The sequence below is a fragment of the Eubalaena glacialis genome, chromosome 11 (assembly GCF_028564815.1).
Source record: "Eubalaena glacialis isolate mEubGla1 chromosome 11, mEubGla1.1.hap2.+ XY, whole genome shotgun sequence".
In the NCBI taxonomy this organism is placed as follows: domain Eukaryota; kingdom Metazoa; phylum Chordata; class Mammalia; order Artiodactyla; family Balaenidae; genus Eubalaena; species Eubalaena glacialis.
The window spans coordinates 7448244-7468735 of NC_083726.1; the positions used below are offsets into that span (position 1 = coordinate 7448244).

General features: G+C 44.4%; 1 protein-coding gene across 1 annotated transcript in view; it reads right to left on the reverse strand.

Annotated features, from left to right (window-relative positions):
* MEI1 (meiotic double-stranded break formation protein 1) overlaps positions 1–20492 on the reverse strand; it is a 65779-nt gene that overhangs the window by 2615 nt on the left and 42672 nt on the right. Inside the window, exons 21-27 of the mRNA XM_061205107.1 lie at positions 19027–19192; positions 17804–17908; positions 9574–9684; positions 9142–9302; positions 6428–6509; positions 6065–6240; positions 300–381 (exon numbers count right to left, since the gene is read on the reverse strand). Of these exons, the coding sequence (XP_061061090.1) occupies positions 300–381; positions 6065–6240; positions 6428–6509; positions 9142–9302; positions 9574–9684; positions 17804–17908; positions 19027–19192 (883 nt within the window). The remainder of the gene's footprint in view (positions 1–299; positions 382–6064; positions 6241–6427; positions 6510–9141; positions 9303–9573; positions 9685–17803; positions 17909–19026; positions 19193–20492) is intronic.

Genomic DNA, 20492 nt, shown 5'->3' on the forward strand with positions numbered 1-20492 from the left:
CCTCATCTGTATGATGGGCATGGCAGTGCCTTGCAGTATTGTTAAAAGAATTAAACAAAATGAGTGGGAATCAGGGAGTTCCCTGGTGGCCTAATGGTTAGGATTCTGGGCTTTCACTGCCATGGCCTGGGTTCAATTCCTGGTTGGGGAACTGAGATCCTGCAAGCCACGTGGCTCGGCCAAAAAAAATGAGTGTGAATCACAGAACAGAGGATGGGAGTCTGGGGTGGGAGGGTGGCAGGTGCTGGCCCCCTCCAGTCTCCCCCATGGGAACATCAGAGAATGGGGAGGGTTTCTACCGACGTCTGGACTCCGGGCATGCAGGTAGTCAAGCAAGGCCTCCAGGCAGCCGACACAGGCATGGGACAACAGAGGGTCCTTCTGCAAGAAAACAACAAAAACAAAAAACCCACAGAAGTTCACGTCAGGTTTTGCTACCAGTGGATATTGGTGCCAACCAAGAAAAAAACATTTGGTTTTCAAAACAATTTAGATTTCAGAATTTCAGATTTGGGATTGTGGCTCTGTAGATAATCAAGAAATGTTTGTTGGTTTCATCTCTCACCCACACACAAAGCACAGTGCTTATACTGATGATTTACCTACATTGGAGAGACTGTCTTGCTTCAGAAAAGGATGGGCCCCGGGCCCCATTAAGAGATTCACAGATTACAGATTCTGTAAGAGCCACACAGTTTATCTAAGCCAGTGCATGTAAATCTTTTTTTAAAGCAGCAGAACCTTTCATCAAACAAAATTTTATGCTCTAATAAGCATAAGAAAAGAACTTAGGGTTAGGGAGATGCAAATTAAAACCACCTTGAGATACCACTACACACTCATCAACAGCTAAAACTGACTGACAGTACCAAGTGTTGGCAAGAATGTGAAGCAACTGAAACTCTCGTGCACTCCTGATGGGAAGGAAACATGGTGCAGCCACTTTGGAAAACAGTCTGATGTTGTTTTTTGTTTTTTTTAAAAATTATTTATTTATTTACTTTTTTGGCTACGTTTGGTCATCGTTGCTGCACACGGGCTTTCTCCAGTTGCGACGAGCAGGGGCCACTCCTCATTGCGGTGCGCAGGCTTCTCATTGTGGTGGCTTCTCTCGTTACAGAGCACGGGCTCTAGGCGCGCAGGCTTCAGTAGTTGTGGCACGCGGGCTCAGTAGTTGTGGCTCACAGGCTCTAGAGCTCAGCCTCAGCAGCTGTGGTGCACAGGCTCTGTTCTCCATGGCATGTTGTTCTTCCCGGACCAAGGATCGAACCCATGTCCCCTGCATTGGCAGGAGGATTCCCAACCACTGTGCCACCAGGGAAGTCCCAGTCTGATGGTTTCTTATAAAGTTGAACATACACTTACCATATGTGGTAGGCATTTAAGATGGTCCCATGACCTTTGCTCCCAGATGTGACTCCTGTGATTAGGTTACATTACATGGCAAAAGGGAGATTGTTTGGTTGGGTCCAATCTAATTACACCAGTCCTTTAAAAGCAGAGTTTTCTCTGGCTGGTAGCAGAAGAAGAACCAGAGAGTCCGGAAGTGTGAGAAGGACTCAACATGCATTGCTGGTTTGAAGATGGAGGGGCTGTGTGAGAAAAAATGTGTGCAACCTTAAAGAGCTGAAAGAGCCACCCACCCCCAACAGGAGGAAGAAGTGGGTTCTTTCCCAGCTCTCCCAAATAAGCACCCAGCCTGACCAATACCTTGGTTTCAGCTTTGTGAGACCCTAAGCAAAGAACCTGGTCGAGCCCACCCAGACTTGTGGCATAGAGAATTGTCAGATAATAAATGGGTGTTGTGTTAAGCCATTACATTTGTGATATGTAGTTACACAGCAATAGAAAACTAATATGTCATTTGACCCAGCAATCCCACTCCTAGGTATTTATCCAAGAGAAATAAAAATGGATATTCACAAAGACTTGTACTTCAGTCTTTATTCACGATAGCCAAAAATCTGGAAGTCCCAAATATCTAGCGGTAGGTGAGTAGATCAACAAATTGTGGAATAGCCACATAATGGGCTACTACTCACCAATAAAAAGAAATGAAGTACTGATAACACACAACAATATAAATGAATCTCAAAAGCAGTAAGCTAAGTGAAAGAAGATAGACACGTAAGACCACATACTGTATGATTTCATTTATATGGAATTCTAGAAATGGTAAAACTGTAGTGCCAGAAAGCAGATCAGTGTTTTCCAAGGGTCAGGGAGGGGGAGAGGGGACTGACTAAACAGGGGACCAAGGGAACTTTTTGTGGTGATGGAAATCTATACCGGGATTGTGGTGGTGTTTACAAATCTCTGTATGTTTGTCAAAACTCATCTAGTTGTACACTTAAAATCAGTGAATTTTATTGCATGTAAGTTATATCTCAATAAAACTGATTTTTTAAAATGTAAAAACAAACTAACAACAACCACAAAAATCCTATGCTCTCCTCATGCTATTCTTTGGAAGGCAGCAACCTGGAGGTTAAGGTATGGGGCAGACTTGGGTTTGAAGCCTTGCTTGGTCACTTACCATCTGTGTGATCCTGGCCAAGGTTACTTGATTTTGCTAAGTGGGGATAAAAAGATTACTTGGGGGCTTCCCTGGTGGCACAGTGGTTGAGAATCTGCCTGCTAATGCAGGGGACACGGGTTCGCGCCCTGGTCTGGGAAGATCCCACATGCCGCGGAGCAACTAGGCCCGTGAGCCACAACTACTGAGCCTGCGCGTCTGGAGCCTGTGCTCCGCAACAAGAGAGGCCACGATAGTGAGAGGCCCGTGCACCGTGATGAGGAGTGGCCCCTGCTTGCCACAGCTAGAGGAAGCCCTCACACAGAAACGAAGACCCAACACAGCCAAATAAATAAATAAATAAATAATAATTAAAAGGTGCTAATAATTAAAAAAAAAAAAAAATTACTTGGGCTGCCGAGAGGGTAAGATGAGCAATGCATACAGAGGGTTTAACCAGTGCTTGGCACAGAGTTAACACTCAAAAAGTGGTGACTATACTGAAGGAAAAAAAAAAAAATCAGTTGGAAATTAATCCCAGGCAATGACTTGTTTATTTATGTATTTATACTATACAGGTAAATCATAGGATAAATATTCTTCCCACTGTTTAAGATTCTACTAAGATCCTATAATAAAATAATTCTGTTATATATTTTTTTTAAATGGTGAATATCTTAGTGAAAGGTAAAATAGGGGAAACACTCTCGCTCTTTAACAACCTCTAAGTCTCCTTCACAGGATCCCTAAGGTCTTTAAGACCTACAGTTTGAAGTGGTTGAGCTAACTCACTAACCTCATTTTACAGCTGAGAGAACTGAGGCCCAGAGAGAAAATACTTGACCTGAGGACACCTGGGTGGTAGGTGGCAGGTCTAGAAACAAATCCTAAGCCTTGTGCCCTTTCTCCTTCTCCAATCTAAAATTAACTCTTAACCAGTGGGCACTTCCACCCTTTTCCCAGGTACCCAAGATTAGCCAGTTCAAATGCAGCCTCTCCTGTGGAGCCTTCCTTGATTCAAATAATAGGTCATTTTGCCATTAATTATAATTTCTTGTGTTTCCTACAATCTGTGAGTGCTTAAATGGCTGAAACGGCATCATATTCATTTCTGCATCCTCATTCACTCATTCAACAAACATTACTGAATGCCAGTTCTGTGGGAGGCTTTATGCTGGGTAGTGAGTGTAAGGGAATCATTTTCCCCCTCTCTATGTTCTGAATATTAAAACAGGAACTTCAGCCCTTTCAGAAACATTAAAGAGAAAGCATTTGCCCTTCCTCCCACCTCTAACTGGCTCCTCCTCACCCAACGAGAGATTTATCTAACAAGTGAGATGCTAGCTTAACACCTACTGAGCCATCAGGGCAGGACTAAGGTATTAAAGGTCATGCTCCCATGAACTCAAACTCTTAAGATCTTGGCCAGCTGGCTAAGTGTCCAACATGGACATTATGGAAATGCGAACACAATTTACCTGCCTATGGGCTCCTGGTCTGGCCCAGGGGAAGGAGGGTAGTTAAAAAATCCTTTTGGATAAGATATGATAAAGCAAGCATAGTAAAATGTTAATGGTAGAATGTACATGGTGGGTATATGAGTGTTCACTGTAAAATTCTTTCATCTTTGCTGTATGTTTGAAAAATCCCAGACTAAAAAAAAGCCCGTTCTGACCTTAAGTCCCAGCTACATTCTACTATGGTGTTTATCAGCAATAAAGCTGATGCTTTGGTTCTCATTTGATTCCTGATTTCCCAACTGGATTTGAACCCACAAGGGGAAGGAGACACAAAGATTAATCAGACACAGTCCCTACCTTTGAGGAGCTCACAGCCTGGGGAAGACCGATATGAAAATGGGAACTCACAACAGAGAGAGGTAAGTGCTATATGTGATAGAGGTTTGATCCATGAAGAGCACAAAGCCTTTGAATAGATGTGCTGGCAGGACAAGACTCGGCATCCGCACAGCCCGCACAGGGCCCACTTCTGGAGCATTCTCTACATCCTCACATTTCCCCACTTCCCCCAACCTGTGCACAGGCCCAGTGGGGATCAATCCTTGAACATAACCTCCCACAATCAACAGCTGTATCAAATATGTCTGTCATTATCTGGGCGGCCAGTGGAGACCATTCGAATCAAGGCCCCGCCCCTCCCCCGAGGAAGTCTCTGCAACTCCTCTCACTCATTTGCTGGTTGCCCCCACCTCCCTCTTCTTGCCCATGATGCCTTGCCATCAGACCAGACCATGTGGATCTGTGACCGTCGGTCTTGGGCAAGCTTTAAGGAGCAGGAAAAGAGAGTCCAGGTCTAACTAAAACAGCATAAACACCTGGGACCTTGGTCACCCTACAGTGACCAGCTCATATTTGAAAATAACAGACAATAAGCTCCTTGAAAGAGAAGAAAGTCTCAGGGAATCATGGGTGGGAACGGGCCAGAGGGCCAGGGACAGGGAATGAGTCCATATCAGAGAACAAAATTGTGCTGCCATCAAGATCAATCCGATCTCTGATGCCCCCTACCCTCGGGGACCTAGGACAAGTCACTTGATATTTCCAGCCCAGCTCAAGCACCTCCCCCAGAAAGCCTTCTCTGACAGCCAGCCTCACAGTCACCCTACACCAGCCTGTAATGTACGCCCTGTGCCCCCACTGTGCAGCGCTTCCCTTCAACCCAGCACTGCCCACTCTGTGTTAGCACCTCTTATCCACATGGCACCATCCACCGCCCCCTGAAACTGTTAACTTCTCAAAGGCGGGAATCTGATCGATCTCCATGCCCCCACCACCCTTCACAGTATGTGATCGCTGGATAAACAATGATCTCCAAGAATCCTCTAAGCTGTAAAACACAAACCCCTCTGAGGTGGACATCTACTGTTTTTGCTTGTCCAGGATCCATTCCTCCTCCTTCTAAGAACAGTTTTCCCCTCTGAGGTGGACATCTAATGTTTTTGCTTGTCCAGGATCCATTCCTCCTTCTTCTAAGAACAGTTTTCTCTTGCAGAACCATTCCTCTCTTATGTTGAGTCCATGTGAGTTAGGGAGAGCTGACCATATGCCGCAGCCTCCAGGAGAGGACACTCACCCAAGCCAGGTCAATCAGAGCATCCCATGTTTTGAGCATAGTGACTGCCACATTACCAAGCCAGGCTAATGAGACTCAATTCTGGGGACTACTAGGAAAGAGAAACTTTCTTTCTGCTGGAAGGACATAAGCCAGGAGCTGCTGCTGGTCATCCTACCATCCCATGAGAATAAAGCTGACAGAGGAATGCAGAGCCAAGAGATGGAGACAGAGTTCTGATGACACTGTCTGAGCCTCTGGGATCCCAGCTGTGCCTGAAGCCAGTTTTGACCCCTGGACTTCTCAGTTATGAGACAATTTGAGTTTCATTTCTGTCACTGTAACTTTAAAACCAGTCAATCCTCTCTCTAGGCCTTGGTGGGAATACCAGGATCTTGACAGGCAGCCACCCCTTCCTGCTGTCATCCTGGGAGAAGCAGGCTCCACTGCCAGGGTCCCACTCCACAAAGGCCTTACCTGAACCAGGAGGTTCTGCAGTCCGATGACCAGGGACAGCACTTGTGATGTTCCCAGTGGAGCTAGGACAGTGTCCTCAGGGGCTGGCGGTGGCTGGGCCCCTGAGGGCAGCAGGGTAACCAGGGCAGAGGAAAAGCTTTGTTGCAGGGCTGTCCGCAGGAAGCGTAAGATGGCAGCTGAAAGTAGAAAACTCCTTACACCCAGTTCTTGCCTCATTCCCCAACTCCCCACCAGCTCTGTCACAGGGGGAGGACAATGGGGATAATAATGGGGTGACCACGGGCTGGTCTGGGTGGGGTGGTCTCATCTCAGAATCTAGGGGAAAGGTTTTTCTTCTCCTGCTAGAGGCCCTTGGTCCCACACCTGAGAGCAGTGCAGCCTTTTTCTTCGGAAAGCTGAGGGCCTTCAATACTTGGTCCAGTTCCACAGACAGTGTCCGATGAACCTGGCAGGGCAGAGGGTAAAGGGATAACCCCCACATTCTGGGAGCTTGGGCAGAAAACCACCTGCTACAATATGTCTTTTACCCCCCCTACACATACCCGCTGCATCCAGAAGGACAGAGGCCACACAGAGTCTTGTGAGCCTCACCAATCCTGGATTCAGGAGCTTGAGGAGGAAAATCAAGCCCAGACCTGGAGAACCCTGCTTCTCCCAAATTTCCCCCAACCTCAGAGAGCTCCTGCACCAGGGAGTCTTTCCCAGCCTTAGCTGTGGGTCAGTCTCCTCTTCAGCCCACCAACCACCTAAGTCAGATCTGGAGTCCGATGGCCCGGAATCAAAATCCTGGCTCTGCAACTTGCCAGCTGTATGGCCGTGGGCAAGTCACCGCACTGCACTTCTCTCAGCCTGCCTTACTTCCTTCACCTATGAAATGGGAACAGTGCCACCTGCTTTCACTGCCTCCAGAGCTATCGTGAAGAACAGCTGAGGATCAGCATCGTGAATGTGCTCCTTAATGTCAAAGCAATGACCATACTGAGGGGTTAGTTTGGGTGACAGGTTCAAAGCTGTGAGTCTCTCTGCTCTCCTTACCCAGAACATAAGCTGCCTGAAGGCAGCTTTTCCTCTACTTGGATCTACAAGTGCTTGGCACAAAGCAATTCCTCAAAAATGCTTGTTAGGGCTTCCCTTGTGGTGCAGTGGTTAAGAATCCGCCTACCAATGCAGGGGACACAGGTTCGAGCCCTAGTCTGGGAAGATCCCACATGCCACGGAGCAACTAGGCCCATGCACCACAACTACTGAGCCTGCACCCTAGAGCCCGCGAGCCACAACTACTGAGCCCACGTGCTACAACTACTGAAGCCTGCGTGCCCTAGAGCCCGTGCTCCGCAACAAGAGAAGCCACCGCAATGAGAAGCCTGCGCACCACAATGAAGAGTAGCCCCCACTAGCTGCAACTAGAGAAAGCCGGCGCGCAGCAACAAAGACCCAACGCAGACAAAAAAAAAAAAAAAAAAAAAAATGCTTGTTAGCTGGTGGAATTGGCAGGTTCCAGGCAGAAGAACCAACTTGTACAAAGGTATGGAGATGCAATACTAATCTAAGATGTAAATAGAGGAAGCTGTGTGTGGAGGTTATATGGGAACTCTGTGCTATCTGCTCAATTTTTTTGTAAATCTAAAACTGTCCTAAAAATAACAGCTATTAAAAATCAACCAGAAACAAACAAAAAAAGTACTGAGATGTGAAAGAGCACAGTTGACTGGGAGAAGAGCAAACACTTGGTCAGAAGACAGGAAAGGAGGGTAGAAAGGCAGAAAGTAAGGCTGCAGAGAGGCCTGGTAGGGTCTCAGCAGCCATAAGGAGAACAAAAAGGCTGCTGAAGGAGAGTGAGCAGAGGGGAAGTGTGGACAGACCGTGGCCACAGGGATAGGAGAGGTGGAGCAAGGGAGAGGCTGGAGGCCAGAAGATTGTGAACAGGCCATGTTAGTGGTGAGGATGAATGATCAGGCCTGAACTAGGGCAGAGGGGAGGACTTAGAGTAGAGGTAGTTACGTAATTGGCTAGTTATGAGCTGAGGGCCAGGGCAGAACCAACGACAAGGTGCAGGCTTCCATCCAGGCAGGTGACTGCAGGGGTAAGGGTGGGCCCAATAGCCTCACATAGAAAAGTAGGAGAGGTTCCTGTCCCAAATCAACCCCATTGGCAACTACCTGAGGATCTGCTATAGCGTAGATGTGCCACAGCTTACTGAAACCCTAGAGGCCAAACTTGAATACTCACTTCACTTCTACACAAATGAGTGTGTGCCTGGCATTAGATTGGCACAAGGCTGGGCACAGTGCGAGGATACCTCAAAGGCTAGGAGATGGTTTCTGTCCACTAGGGGCAGCCAGCCTTAGGGAGGAAGCACCTGAATGTGAAGCAGCCCACAGAGGAGCTCATGCAGGGCACTAGGATGACAAGGTCGTACAAGAGGGAGGGGCTGAGAGGAAACGGGGTGTTCTATGGATATGTCCATGGCTCTCCTGTTCCCTGCATCACCTTCTCAAACAGTCACATGACAGCTTACACATGTATGGCACTCACAGCTTGCCACCCACAACTTCAAGGTCACCCGCTGGATTCTGCCTTCTTGTCCAGTCTGACAGTCCATTCCCTACACTCCAGCCACGCAGTACCTCACCACTCTTCAAATATATATACCAAGTCTTAAATCTGTGCAGCTTCAGGCCTGTGCTCATATCATTCTCTTTGCCTGGAGCGCCCTTCCCCCACATTTTTGCCTGGCACAGTCTTGCTTACCTTTCAGGGCTTTGCTTAAAGATTACAACACAAGTTCCCCAAGTGTGGGGTATATACTGTATTCATTTTTTATTCCTCTGTGCCTAGAATACAGCCTGGCATGCAGGTGATCCATGTGTGCTAAATGGATTAATGTAAACCAACTTGACAACAGCCTTGAATGTTTTTTCCCTGTTTTGTAGGCAAGGAAACTGAAGCTCAGAGAGTTAAATACCTTGCCAAGGTTACACAACTAATAATCCCACAGATCTGGGATCAGAACTCAAGATCTTGTCACTCCTTGGAGTGCCACCCATGCGCCAAAGCTACAGGGGTTAGAAACTAACCTGCAGATTGCCATCGTGCTGCTGGGCAGAGAAGGAGGCAGTGAGCAGCCAGGCGGAGCAGAGGAGCTCGGTCCTGGGAGAGCCCTCCTCAGCCCAGGTGAGGGCCAGCGTCTTCTCTAGAAGCCCTATCAGGGCCGTGCTGCTAAGGAGCACTGCAGCAGCTGTAGAGGGTGGGGCAGGGCAGGTGGTGTTTAGTTAGCACCCGATGGGTGCTTCACACACATGGTGAATGAACAAAAGGATCAGCTTAAGGCTCTAAGTTTCATTTCGGAACCACAGGTTACTGGAACCAGAAAGGACCTTAGGACCATCCGATCCAGCCACACACACCCCTTTTTTATTTTTTTTAAGATGGAAAAACTGAGGGCAGCAAGGGCCATAGACACTGCCCAGCACCCTTCCTCTTCACTATGCCAGCCCGGGCCCCAGCACCTCTTTTCTGACTGCCCAGCGTGGTCTGATGAAGGCTCCAATACAGGAAGTTGAAGGAGGGCTGCAGGATGTCTGTGTCAGTGGGACTGCATTTCCCACACAGCTTGCTCACTGCAAGAGATGAGAGTGCCCTGGAGCCCCAATGCTCAGAACTCCATGGCTTTAGCACACACCAGCACTCACACTTCTTACAGCTAGTGGGCCTCAACTGGCTAATTTCAGATGTCAGTCTTGGGGACCAAGCACAAACTAAGCACCCCTGATATTACGGCCAATGAAAAGAAACAGTGGCAAACCCGAAGATATGTTCACACCCTCCATCTGAACAAACATCAGGCAAGCAGACCACAGCTGCACATTAGAACAGACTGCACAAGTGTAGGTGGTCAAAAGGCATCCTATGACAGCGCTCATGCCAGCACAGACTCCAGGTTGGAGAGTCTGCAGAGGTCACATAGGCCAACCTGCCACCATCAGCAAAAAGAAGATCCAGTCTCTGAATTCTTCCAGCAACAGGGCACTCACCACCTTCACAGGGGAGCTCTGTAACCGTCAACGTGCAGTTCCCTAAACTTGCCGTATTCTCTCTCTCACACCACCTCCATCTGGCTAACTCCTTTCCTCCTATTCAGCAATCAAGATTCAGCTCAAAGTTCACCTTCCTCATGAAGCCTTAATCTCTCAAGTCAAGATTAAACGCCTCTTCATGCTCTGCCAGCCCTCAGCAGAGCAGCTACTACACTGTAGAGTAGACATCTACAGAGCACATCCCTTTCCTCTTGGGAATTACCACTCCTTGCTCCCCCGCCCCCCACCATCCTAGATATGAAACCTACCTAAGTCTCCATTCCCTTTTTTTTTTTTTAATTCAAACAGAAAGTCACAAAAATTATAATCATCCTCATCAGTTCACTCAGTCCCATGTAATTAATTTTTTTTCATCTTGATCTTTTGTTAGCACTTTTATGAATTCATCAGTTTTCCATTAGAGTTCTGAAAATGCGTATTCATTCAGTTCAGCAGTATAGTCGGTTACCAGAAACCTGTACTTGTCAGAGTCTTTTCTATGAATTCCTTGAAGATGAAACCCTTTTACAGGAACATTTTTGCAAAAGCATCAGAGTACACCCAGAACTGTCTGTAAATGACAAAAGACTTAAAAATGACCACAGTTAAAGATTTGATGAAAGTTCATAATAATGCAATTGACAAGGAAATTTAGTTATTTCTGAGATATACATTTTAAAATAATAACTAGAATGATGACTTATAACATTATACCAGAACACATAAGATTTTTAGGAATTTCATGTAATGTCTGAAACATTTATATTAACATATTTCCATACAAATAACCCAAAGAAAGTTTAGTATTAGTTTTTCTTTTTTTAAATTTTTTAATTTTATTTATTTTTTTATACAGCAGGTTCTTATTGGTCATCAATTTTATACACATCAGTGTATACATGTCAATTCCAATCGCCCAACTCATCACACCACCATCCCACCCCTCTGCGGCTTTCCCCCCTTAGTGTCCATATGTTTGTTCTCTACATCTGTGTCTCAACTTATGCCCTGCAAACCAGTTCATCTGTACCATTTTTCTAGGTTCCACATACATGCATTAATATACGATATTTGTTTTTCTCTTTCTGACTTACTTCACTCTGTGTGACAGTCTCTAGATCCATCCACGTCTCAACAAATGACCCAATTTCGTTCCTTTTTATGGCTGAGTAATATTCCATTGTATATATGTACCACATCTACTTTACCCATTCGTCTGTTGATGGGCATTTAGGTTGCTTCCATGACCTGGCTATTGTAAATAGTGCTGCAATGAACATTGGGGTACATGTGTCTTTTTGAATTATGGTTTTCTCTGGGTATATGCCCAGTAGTGGGATTGCTGGATCATACGGTAATTCTATTTTTAGTTTTTTAAGGAACCTCCATACTGTTCTCCATAGTGGCTGTATCAATTTACATTCCCACCAACAGTGCAAGAGGGTTCCCTTTTCTCCACACCCTCTCCAGCATTTGTTGTTTGTAGATTTTCTGATGATGCCCATTCTAACTGGTGTGAGGTGATACCTCATTGTAGTTTTGATTTGCATTTCTCTAATAATTAGTGATGTTGAGCAGCTTTTCATGTGCTTCTTGGCCATCTGTATGTCTTCTTCGGAGAAATGTCTATTTAGGTCTTCTGCCCATTTTTGGATGGGGTTTTTTGTTTAATATTGAGTTGCATGAGCTGTTTATATATTTTGGAGATTAATCCTTTGTCCGCTGATTCGTTTGCAAATATTTTCTCCCATTCTGAGGGTTGTCTTTTCATCTTGTTTATGGTTTCCTTTGCTGTGCAAAAGCTTTGAAGTTTCATTAGGTCCCATTTGTTTATTTTTGTTTTTATTTCCATTACTCTAGGAAGTGGATCAAAAAAGATCTTGCTGTGATTTATGTCAAAGAGTGTTCTTCCTATGTTTTCCTCTAAGAGTTTTATAGTGCCGGTCTTACATTTAGGTCTCTAATCCATTTTGAGTTTATTTTTGTGTATGGTGTTAGGGAGTGTTCTAATTTCATTCTTTTACATGTAGCTGTCCAGTTTTCCCAGCACCACTTATTGAAGAGACTGTCTTTTCTCCATTGTATATCCTTGCCTCCTTTGTCATAGATTAGTTGACCATAGGTGCGTGGGTTTATCTCTGGGCTTTCTATCTTGTTCCATTGATCTATGTTTCTGTTTTTGTGCCAGTACCATATTGTCTTGATTACTGTAGCTTTGTAGTATAGTCTGAAGTCAGGGAGTCTGATTCCTCCAGCTCCATTTTTTCCCCTCAAGACTGCTTTGGCTATTCGGGGTCTTTTGTGTCTCCATACAAATTTTAAGATTTTTTCTTCTAGTTCCGTAAAAAATGCCATTGGTAATTTGATAGGGATTGCATTGAATCTGTAGATTGCTTTGGGTAGTATAGTCATTTTGACAATATTGATTCTTCCAATCCAAGAACATGGTGTATCTCTCCATCTGTTGGTATCATCTTTAATTTCTTTCATCAGTGTCTTATAGTTTTCTGCATACAGGTCTTTTGTCTCCCTAGGTAGGTTTATTCCTAGGTATTTTATTCTTTTTGTTGCAATGGTAAATGGGAGTGTTTCCTTAATTTCTCTTTCAGATTTTTCATCATTAGTGTATAGGAATGCAAGAGATTTCTGTGCATTAATTTTGTATCCTGCAACTTTACCAAATTCATTGATTAGCTCTAGTAGTTTTCTGATGGCATTTTTAGGATTCTCTACGTATAGTATCATGTCATCTGCAAATAGGGACAGTTTTACTTCTTCTTTTCCAATTTGTATTCCTTTTATTTCTTTTTCTTCTCTGATTGCCGTGGCTAGGACTTCCAAAACTATGTTGAATAATAGTGGTGACAGTGGACATCCTTGTCTTGTTCCTGATCTTAGAGGAAATGCTTTCAGTTTTTCATCATTGAGACTGATGTTTGCTGTGGGTTTGTCATATATGGCCTTTATTATGTTGAGGTAGGTTCCCTCTATGCCCACTTTCTGGAGAGTTTTTATCATAAATGGGTGTTGAATTTTGTCAAAAGCTTTTTCTGCATCTATTGAGATGATCATATGGTTTTTATTCTTCAATTTGTGAATATGGTGTATCACATTGATTGATTTGCGTATATTGAAGAATCCTTGCATCCCTGGGATAAATCCCACTTGATCATGGTGTATGATCCTTTTAATGTGTTGTTGGATTCTGTTTGCTAGTACTTTGTTGAGGATTTTTGCATCTATATTCATCAGTGATATCGGTCTGTAATTTTCTTCTTTTGTAGTATCTTTATCTGGTTTTGGTATCAGGGTGATGATGGCCTCATAGAATGAGTTTGGGAGTGTTCCTTCCTCTGCAATTTTTTGGAAGAGTTTGAGAAGGATGGGTGTTAGCTCTTCTCTAAATGTTTGATAGAATTCACCTGTGAAGCCATCTGGTCCTGGACTTTTGTTTGTTGGAAGATGTTTAATCACATTTTCAATTTCATTACTTGTGATTGGTCTGTTCATATTTTCTATTTCTTCCTGGTTCAGTCTTGGAAGGTTATACCTTTCTAAGAATTTGTCCATTTCTTCCAGGTTGTCCATTTTATTGGCATAGAGTTGCTTGTAGTAGTCTCCTAGGATGCTTTGTATTTCTGCGGTGTCTGTTGTAACTTCTCCTTTTTCATTTCTAATTTTATTGATTTGAGTCCTCTCCCTCTTTTTCTTGATGAGTCTGGCTAATGGTTTATCAATTTTGTTTATCTTCTCAAAGAACCAGCTTTTAGTTGTATTGATCTTTGCTATTGTTTTCTTTGTTTCTATTTCACTTATTTCTGCTCTGATCTTTATGATTTCTTTCCTTCTGCTAACTTTGGGTTTTGTTTGTTCTTCTTTCTCTAGTTCCTTTAGGTGTAAGGTTAGATTGTTGATTTTTCTTGTTTCTTGAGGTAGGCTTGTATAGCTATAAACTTCCCTCTTAGAACTGCTTTTGCTGCATCCCATAGGTTTTGGATCGTCGTGTTTTCATTGTCATTTGTCTCTAGGTATTTTTTGATTTCCTCTTTGATTTCTTCAGTGATCTCTTGGTTATTTAGTAATGTATTGTCTAGCCTCCATGTGTTTGTGTTTTTTACTTTTTTTCCCTGTAATTGATTTCTAATCTCATAGCGTTGTGGTCAGAAAAGATGCTTGATATGATTTCACTTTTCTTAAATTTACTGAGGCTTGATTTGTGACCCAAGGTGTGATCTATCCTGGAGAATGTTCCATGCACACTTGAGAAGAAAGGGTAATCTGCTGTTTTTGGATGGAATGTCCTATAAATATCAATTAAATCTATCTGGTCTATTGTGTCATTTAAAGCTTCTGTTTCCTTATTTATTTTCATTTTGGATGATCTGTCCATTGGTGTAAGTGAGGTGTTAAAGTCCCCCACTATTATTGTGTTACTGTCCATTTCCTCTTTTATAGCTGTTAGTAGTTGCCTTATGCATCGAAGTGCTCCTATGTTGGGTGCATATATATTTATAATTGTTGTATCTTCTTCTTGGATTGATCCCCTGATCATTATGTAGTGTCCTTCCTTGTCTCTTGTAACATTCTTTATTTTAAAGTGTATTTTATTGGATATGAGTATTGCTACTCCAGCTTTCTTTTGATTTCCATTTGCATGGAATATCTTTTTCCATCCCCTCACTTTCAGTCTGTATGTGTCCCTAGGTCTGAAGTGGGTCTCTTGTAGACAGCATATATATGGGTCTTGTTTTTGTATTCAGCAAGCCTGTGTCTTTTGGTTGGAGCATTTAATCCATTCACATTTAAGGTAATTATCAATATGTATGTTCCTATGACCATTTTCTTAATTGTTTTGGGTTTGTTTTTGTAGGTCCTTTTCTTCTCTTGTGTTTCCCAGTTAGAGAAGTTCCTTTAGCATTTGTTGTAGAGCTGGTTTGGTGGTGCTGAATTCTCTTAGCTTTTGCTTGTCTGTAAAGCTTTTGATTTCTCCATCAAATCTGAATGAGATCCTTGCTGGGTAGAGTAATCTTGGTTTTAGGTTCTTTCCTTTCATCAGTTTATTAAGTATATCATGCCACTCCCTTCTGGCTTGTAGAGTTTCTGCTGAGAAATCAGCTGTTAACCTTATGGGAGTTCCCTTGTATGCTATTTGTTGTTTTTCCCTTGCTGCTTTCAATAATTTTTCTTTGTCTTTAATTTTTGCCAATTTGATTACGATGTGTCTCAGCGTGTTTCTCCTTGGGTTTATCCTGTATGGGACTCTCTGTGTTTCCTGGACTTGGGTGGCTATTTCCTTTCCCATGTTAGGGAAGTTTTCGACTAAAATCTCTTCAAATATTTTCTCGGGTCCTTTCTCTCTCTCTTCTCCTTCTGGGACCCCTATAATGCGAATGTTGTTGCATTTAATGTTGTCCCAGAGGTCTCTTAGGCTGTCTTCATTTCTTTTCATTCTTTTTTCTTTATTCTGTTCCATGGCAGTGAATTCCACCATTCTGTCTTCCAGGTCACTTATCCATTCTTCTGCCTCAGTTATTCTGCTATTGATTCCTTCTAGTGTAGTTTTCATTTCAGTTATTGTATTGTTCATCTGTTTGTTTGTTCTTTAATTCTTCTAGGTCTTTGTTAAACATTTCTTGCATCTTCTCGATCTTTGCCTCCATTCTTTTTCCAAGGTCCTGGATCATCTTCACTATCATTATTCTGAATTCTTTTTCTGGAAGGTTGCCTATCTCCACTTCATTTAGTTGTTTTTCTGGGGTTTTATCTTGTTCCTTCATCTGGTACATAGCCCTCTGCCTTTTCATCTTGTCTATCTTTCTGTGAATGTGGGTTTTGATCCACAGGCTGAAGGACTGTAGTTCTTCTTGCTTCTGCTGTCTGCCCCACCATTCACTTTTTTGGCAGCCACAGCACACTTGACTTTACTTGGCTTGTGGTCAACCAGACAAGCAGGCCCCCCAACCATACCCTCACCCGTGAACTACAGTCCTCTACCCTCAATGCTCTCAAATAAAAGTACTCAAGGGTTATACATAAATGTATATTCATTTCACATGTATGTTTCAGGCTGTTATTTCTCCCTGTTAGAGGCCCTTTCTATTTATTTATTTGGCCACACTGTATGGCTTGTGGGATCTTAGTTCCCCAACCAGGGATCAAACCCATGCCCCCTGCAGTGGAACTGCGGAGCCCTAATCACTGGACAACCAGGGAATTCCCTAGAGGCCCCCCCCCTTTTTTTTTTTTTTTTAGATTACTGCTTTTTTTTTTTAACATCTTTACTGGAGTATAATTCTTTACAATGGTGTGTTAGTTTCTGCTTTATAACAAAGTGAATCAGCTATACATATACATATATCCCCATATCTCCTCCCTCTTGCATCTTCCTCCCACCCTCCCTATCCCACCCCTCTAGGTGGTCACAAAGCACCAAGCTGATCTCCCTGTGCTATGTGGCTGCTTCCCACTAGCTATCTATTTTACATTTGGTAGTGTATATATGTCCATGCCACTCTCTCACTTTGTCCCAGCTTACCCTTCCCCCTCCCCATGTCCTCAAGTCCATTCCCTAGAGGCCCTTTTGATGGCTGTTTTTGTCACACACAGACCTCCCTCCCAGCTGAGCATCACCCTTAACCTGATAAGATAGGCAGGTGATGACCAGCTCCAGGTCAGGCCTGGAGGCTCTTTTTGAGCTGGACACTGATCTTCTCATGAGGAGCCTTGGGCTCCAGGCAGGGAAAAAAACCATCCTCACCTGTGGCCAGAGGACCTGACAGTCCACAGGTACTGAAGACACACCATTTCTCCTATTAATTTCAACCTTGCCTCAACAAATCTTCCTGAGAGTACTGCCTATGAACTAGTGACCGCATTAATGAGCAATAAAAGGTCCTGAGAGGTTTGGAGTATGGGTAGAAAAGAGGCCTAGAGAACTGTGACTGGATCATCAGATCCTGAGTCAGCTGTGGGGTGAGGTGGAAAACTAAGCTTGTGCCAGGAAAAATGAAGATACATGGATTGTACCCAATGAAGGCCTACTCTGTGCCAAGCATCCTGTGGCATATTACATCTATGGTTATTTTTGTATCAGCCGTAAATCAGGTACGCACTATTATTTTACCTATGAGGAACCAAAGGCTCATAGAGGCTAGGTTACTGCCCAAGGTTGCATAATTAGTGACTAAGCTGAGAACAGACCCAGGCATTCCTGATTCTGGAGCTTGTCACAATGATTTTTTTTTTTTTTTTTTTTTTTTTGATTTTCCAAACATTCCCAGAGAATGAGCAGAGAAAGATCTGGAAGGTCCTTTATCAAGAAGCCCACAGGAGATCAACCAATCAGGGAACTGTGCACGAGCTGATTGCATACCCTGCAACCCTCCTCCCTCACCTTGCCTTTAAAAATGCCTTGCTGAAACCCTTCAGGGAGTTCGGGGTTTGGGGGCATGAGTCCCCATTCTCCTTGCACGGCCCTGCAATAAACCTCTCTCTCCTCCAAAAAAAAAAAAAAAAAAGAAGCCCACAGGAGTAGACTGACCCACTAGCTTCTTCCAAAAAGATGAAAGGGTGGAAGAAAGGAACAAGGCCAGCACTACTGAGAGCACACCCACAGCACGCCCAGCCCCAGGCCCTCAGGCACTGTCCCAAGCAGCCAGAGCACCTTGGTGAAGGAGCTTCATGGCCATGCTGTCCAGTTCTTGCTCTGACTCATTCCTCAGCTGCACTAAGGAGAGGAGGCTCAGCAGCAAAGGCAGGTTCCCCGAGGCTGTGAGAAACAAGGAGAGCTGGTCAGGGGGATTGACCATCAGATCACCCTAAGGTCGGACAAGCACCCACGACCCACCAGCAGTAAATAGTTTGTTGGGATTTACCCCTATTTCCTGTCTTTTTCCTTCTTCATTTAGAAGAGGGGCAACTGACGTACTGAGTGCCAGCTCTGGGTTGGGTACCAGGAATTCATTATTTCACTTAATCATCTTAAAAATCATGTGAAGTAAGGATTGTTATTCCTATTTTGCAGTTAAGAAAACTGAGGCCCAGAGAGGCTGAGTGACATCTCCAAGACCCCACAGCCTCAGGGCCAGGGCCAGGACTTGAACCCAAATCTCAATCCAGTGCTCACAGTCATTCCACTATGTGTTTCCAAGAAATCTCATGGCTCTCAAACACTATTATCAGTTAGTTGTGGCTTGTCCTTCCCTGAAAAAGAAGGATTCAGCTCTTCTAGATACCCTTAAACATACCTCCAAACCGCCGTCCTCAATCAGAACTGGACCAAGTGAGCCACAGCTCTCTACCTACTTCCTCTTAATTGCTTTGAAATTTAATTTAAAAATTCAACTTTCTAAGAGTAAACAGACCAATCCCAGTCTTTCAGTGTCTTCATACTGTACCAAATATCAAGCTTCCTTGACTCCAGGGAGTCCCATTCCAGATTTAGAAACCATCCTTTTGGATCTCACCAGGAGCTTCCAATACATCACAGATCCACCCCCTCCCCACCCCCTGCTGGCTGCTGCTGCCTCCCTGACCTCCTCTATATTTACCCCTTGTTTCTTCCCAACTGGAGGCTGCCATTCCTATGACAAACAGCTCTGAGCACATGCTGGCCAGGGTGGGGACATACATGCATACATCAAACACTCTCACCCATGCAGACATTAAACATGAGCACACTCAAACCACACACAAACCAAATATGTTGAGCACCCACTCTCCAATGAGAGGAAGGAGATAAAGTTTAGTTTGATGCCCCACTGGTCTGACTTTTCTTTTGCATGGAAAACTCTGATTTTCTCTCCTAGAGCAGACCTCATCAGGGCAGAGATGCCACTTCTGTCTGACCTTCAGGTCAATACATGCCCCCAGCAGCTGCAGACTGACCTCCTGATGGGGAGGACCCATGTTCCACCAGCAGATGCTGTAGGATCAGCAGGAAGTGGCCTCGGATGAGACCGCCCACTTGGACATCCTCATTCCTCCTCAAAAAGGTCCTCAGGACGATCAGTACCTTGCGGGCTGTGTCCACTGGACTGGAATAGATGAGGTCCTGAGCAGGAGAGAAGGAAGCCAGAGCTCAGAGGGCATTATGGTTAGAGACAGGTGGACAGTGAATAAGAGAGGAGCTGGGGAAGGGCCCCAAATGATGGTGTCACAGAGCCTGGGGAAAGAAGCACTCACTCAGCACCTACCATGCATCATCCTGTCAAATAAGTCTATCCTAAGTAGGAGAAAATGGAGGCTCAGAGAGATTATGTGATGTGGCAAAGTTCATGTAGGCTAGTAAGCGGCACAATTAGGATTTGAATACGGGTCTCCTAACTCCAAGCCCAGAGCTCTTTCTACTTTCCGGGATGCCTCTCTCTTGTAAATGGAATTACAGGGTCAAGAAGAGGTTATTTCAGAACAGGGGACCTGAGTGTGCCTTAAGGGAGAAGGGGGCGGGGGATGGAGATGTCACAGGGCAGGCAGAGGATGGGTTAGGACAGATTCAGGGCACAGGAAGGGAAGCAAGGACCAGATCAGGCCCTGTCTCCGCCATGGCATCTGGCTATTTCTGCCCCAAGGTGTAAAGGCCTTGGTTTCAGACGGTGGCAAAGAACATTGCTTTTTATTTGCTTTCAGAGTTATTTTAATGAGTATATGTTAAAGGCAAAGCCAGCAGAAGCCACACCAGAGGCTATCCTACTGATAGCTCCTGGCACCTTCCAGCTCAAACAAGCCAATTCCGTTGGACAGGCCAGTTAGGGCTGGGTGTCATGAAACCAAGGTTACACACAGACTCCCTTTCCAGGGAAGACAGCTTCTGACACACAGAGAGACATGATTACAGGGCAACTGGCTAGACAAATCCAGATGGGCTGATCACTGGGTAGCACAGGGGTGTCTGGGCTTGGCTCTTTAAAAACCTCCACAGCTGCCAGAGAAACAACTATAATATTGATGAAATAATTCATATTTTATGGCAAGGTAAGAAAAATTAACAAAATTTTTTTCTACTCGTTTGGGCCTCCTCCCTCCCCTTTGGCGTATACTGTGCATCTGCATTAACCAGACCTCCTTAGGAGACAACATTCTTTCTTAATCTCGTCAAGGGTCACAACACACAACTCCTTAGGCGATAATTTCCTTCTTAATCTTGTAAGGAGCCACCATGACCTGTGACCCACTACTTGCTTTGTACATGTAGATCTGGATTGTGTAAACTGTCAATAACACGTCATTTAACCATTTGTCTCAAAAACTTATATCACTGTGCTTTGACCTCTTACAGGCAGAACAGTCCTCAGAGCTTTCCTTTTTTTTTTTTGCCACAGCACGTGGCTTGCAGGACCTTAGTTCCCCAACTA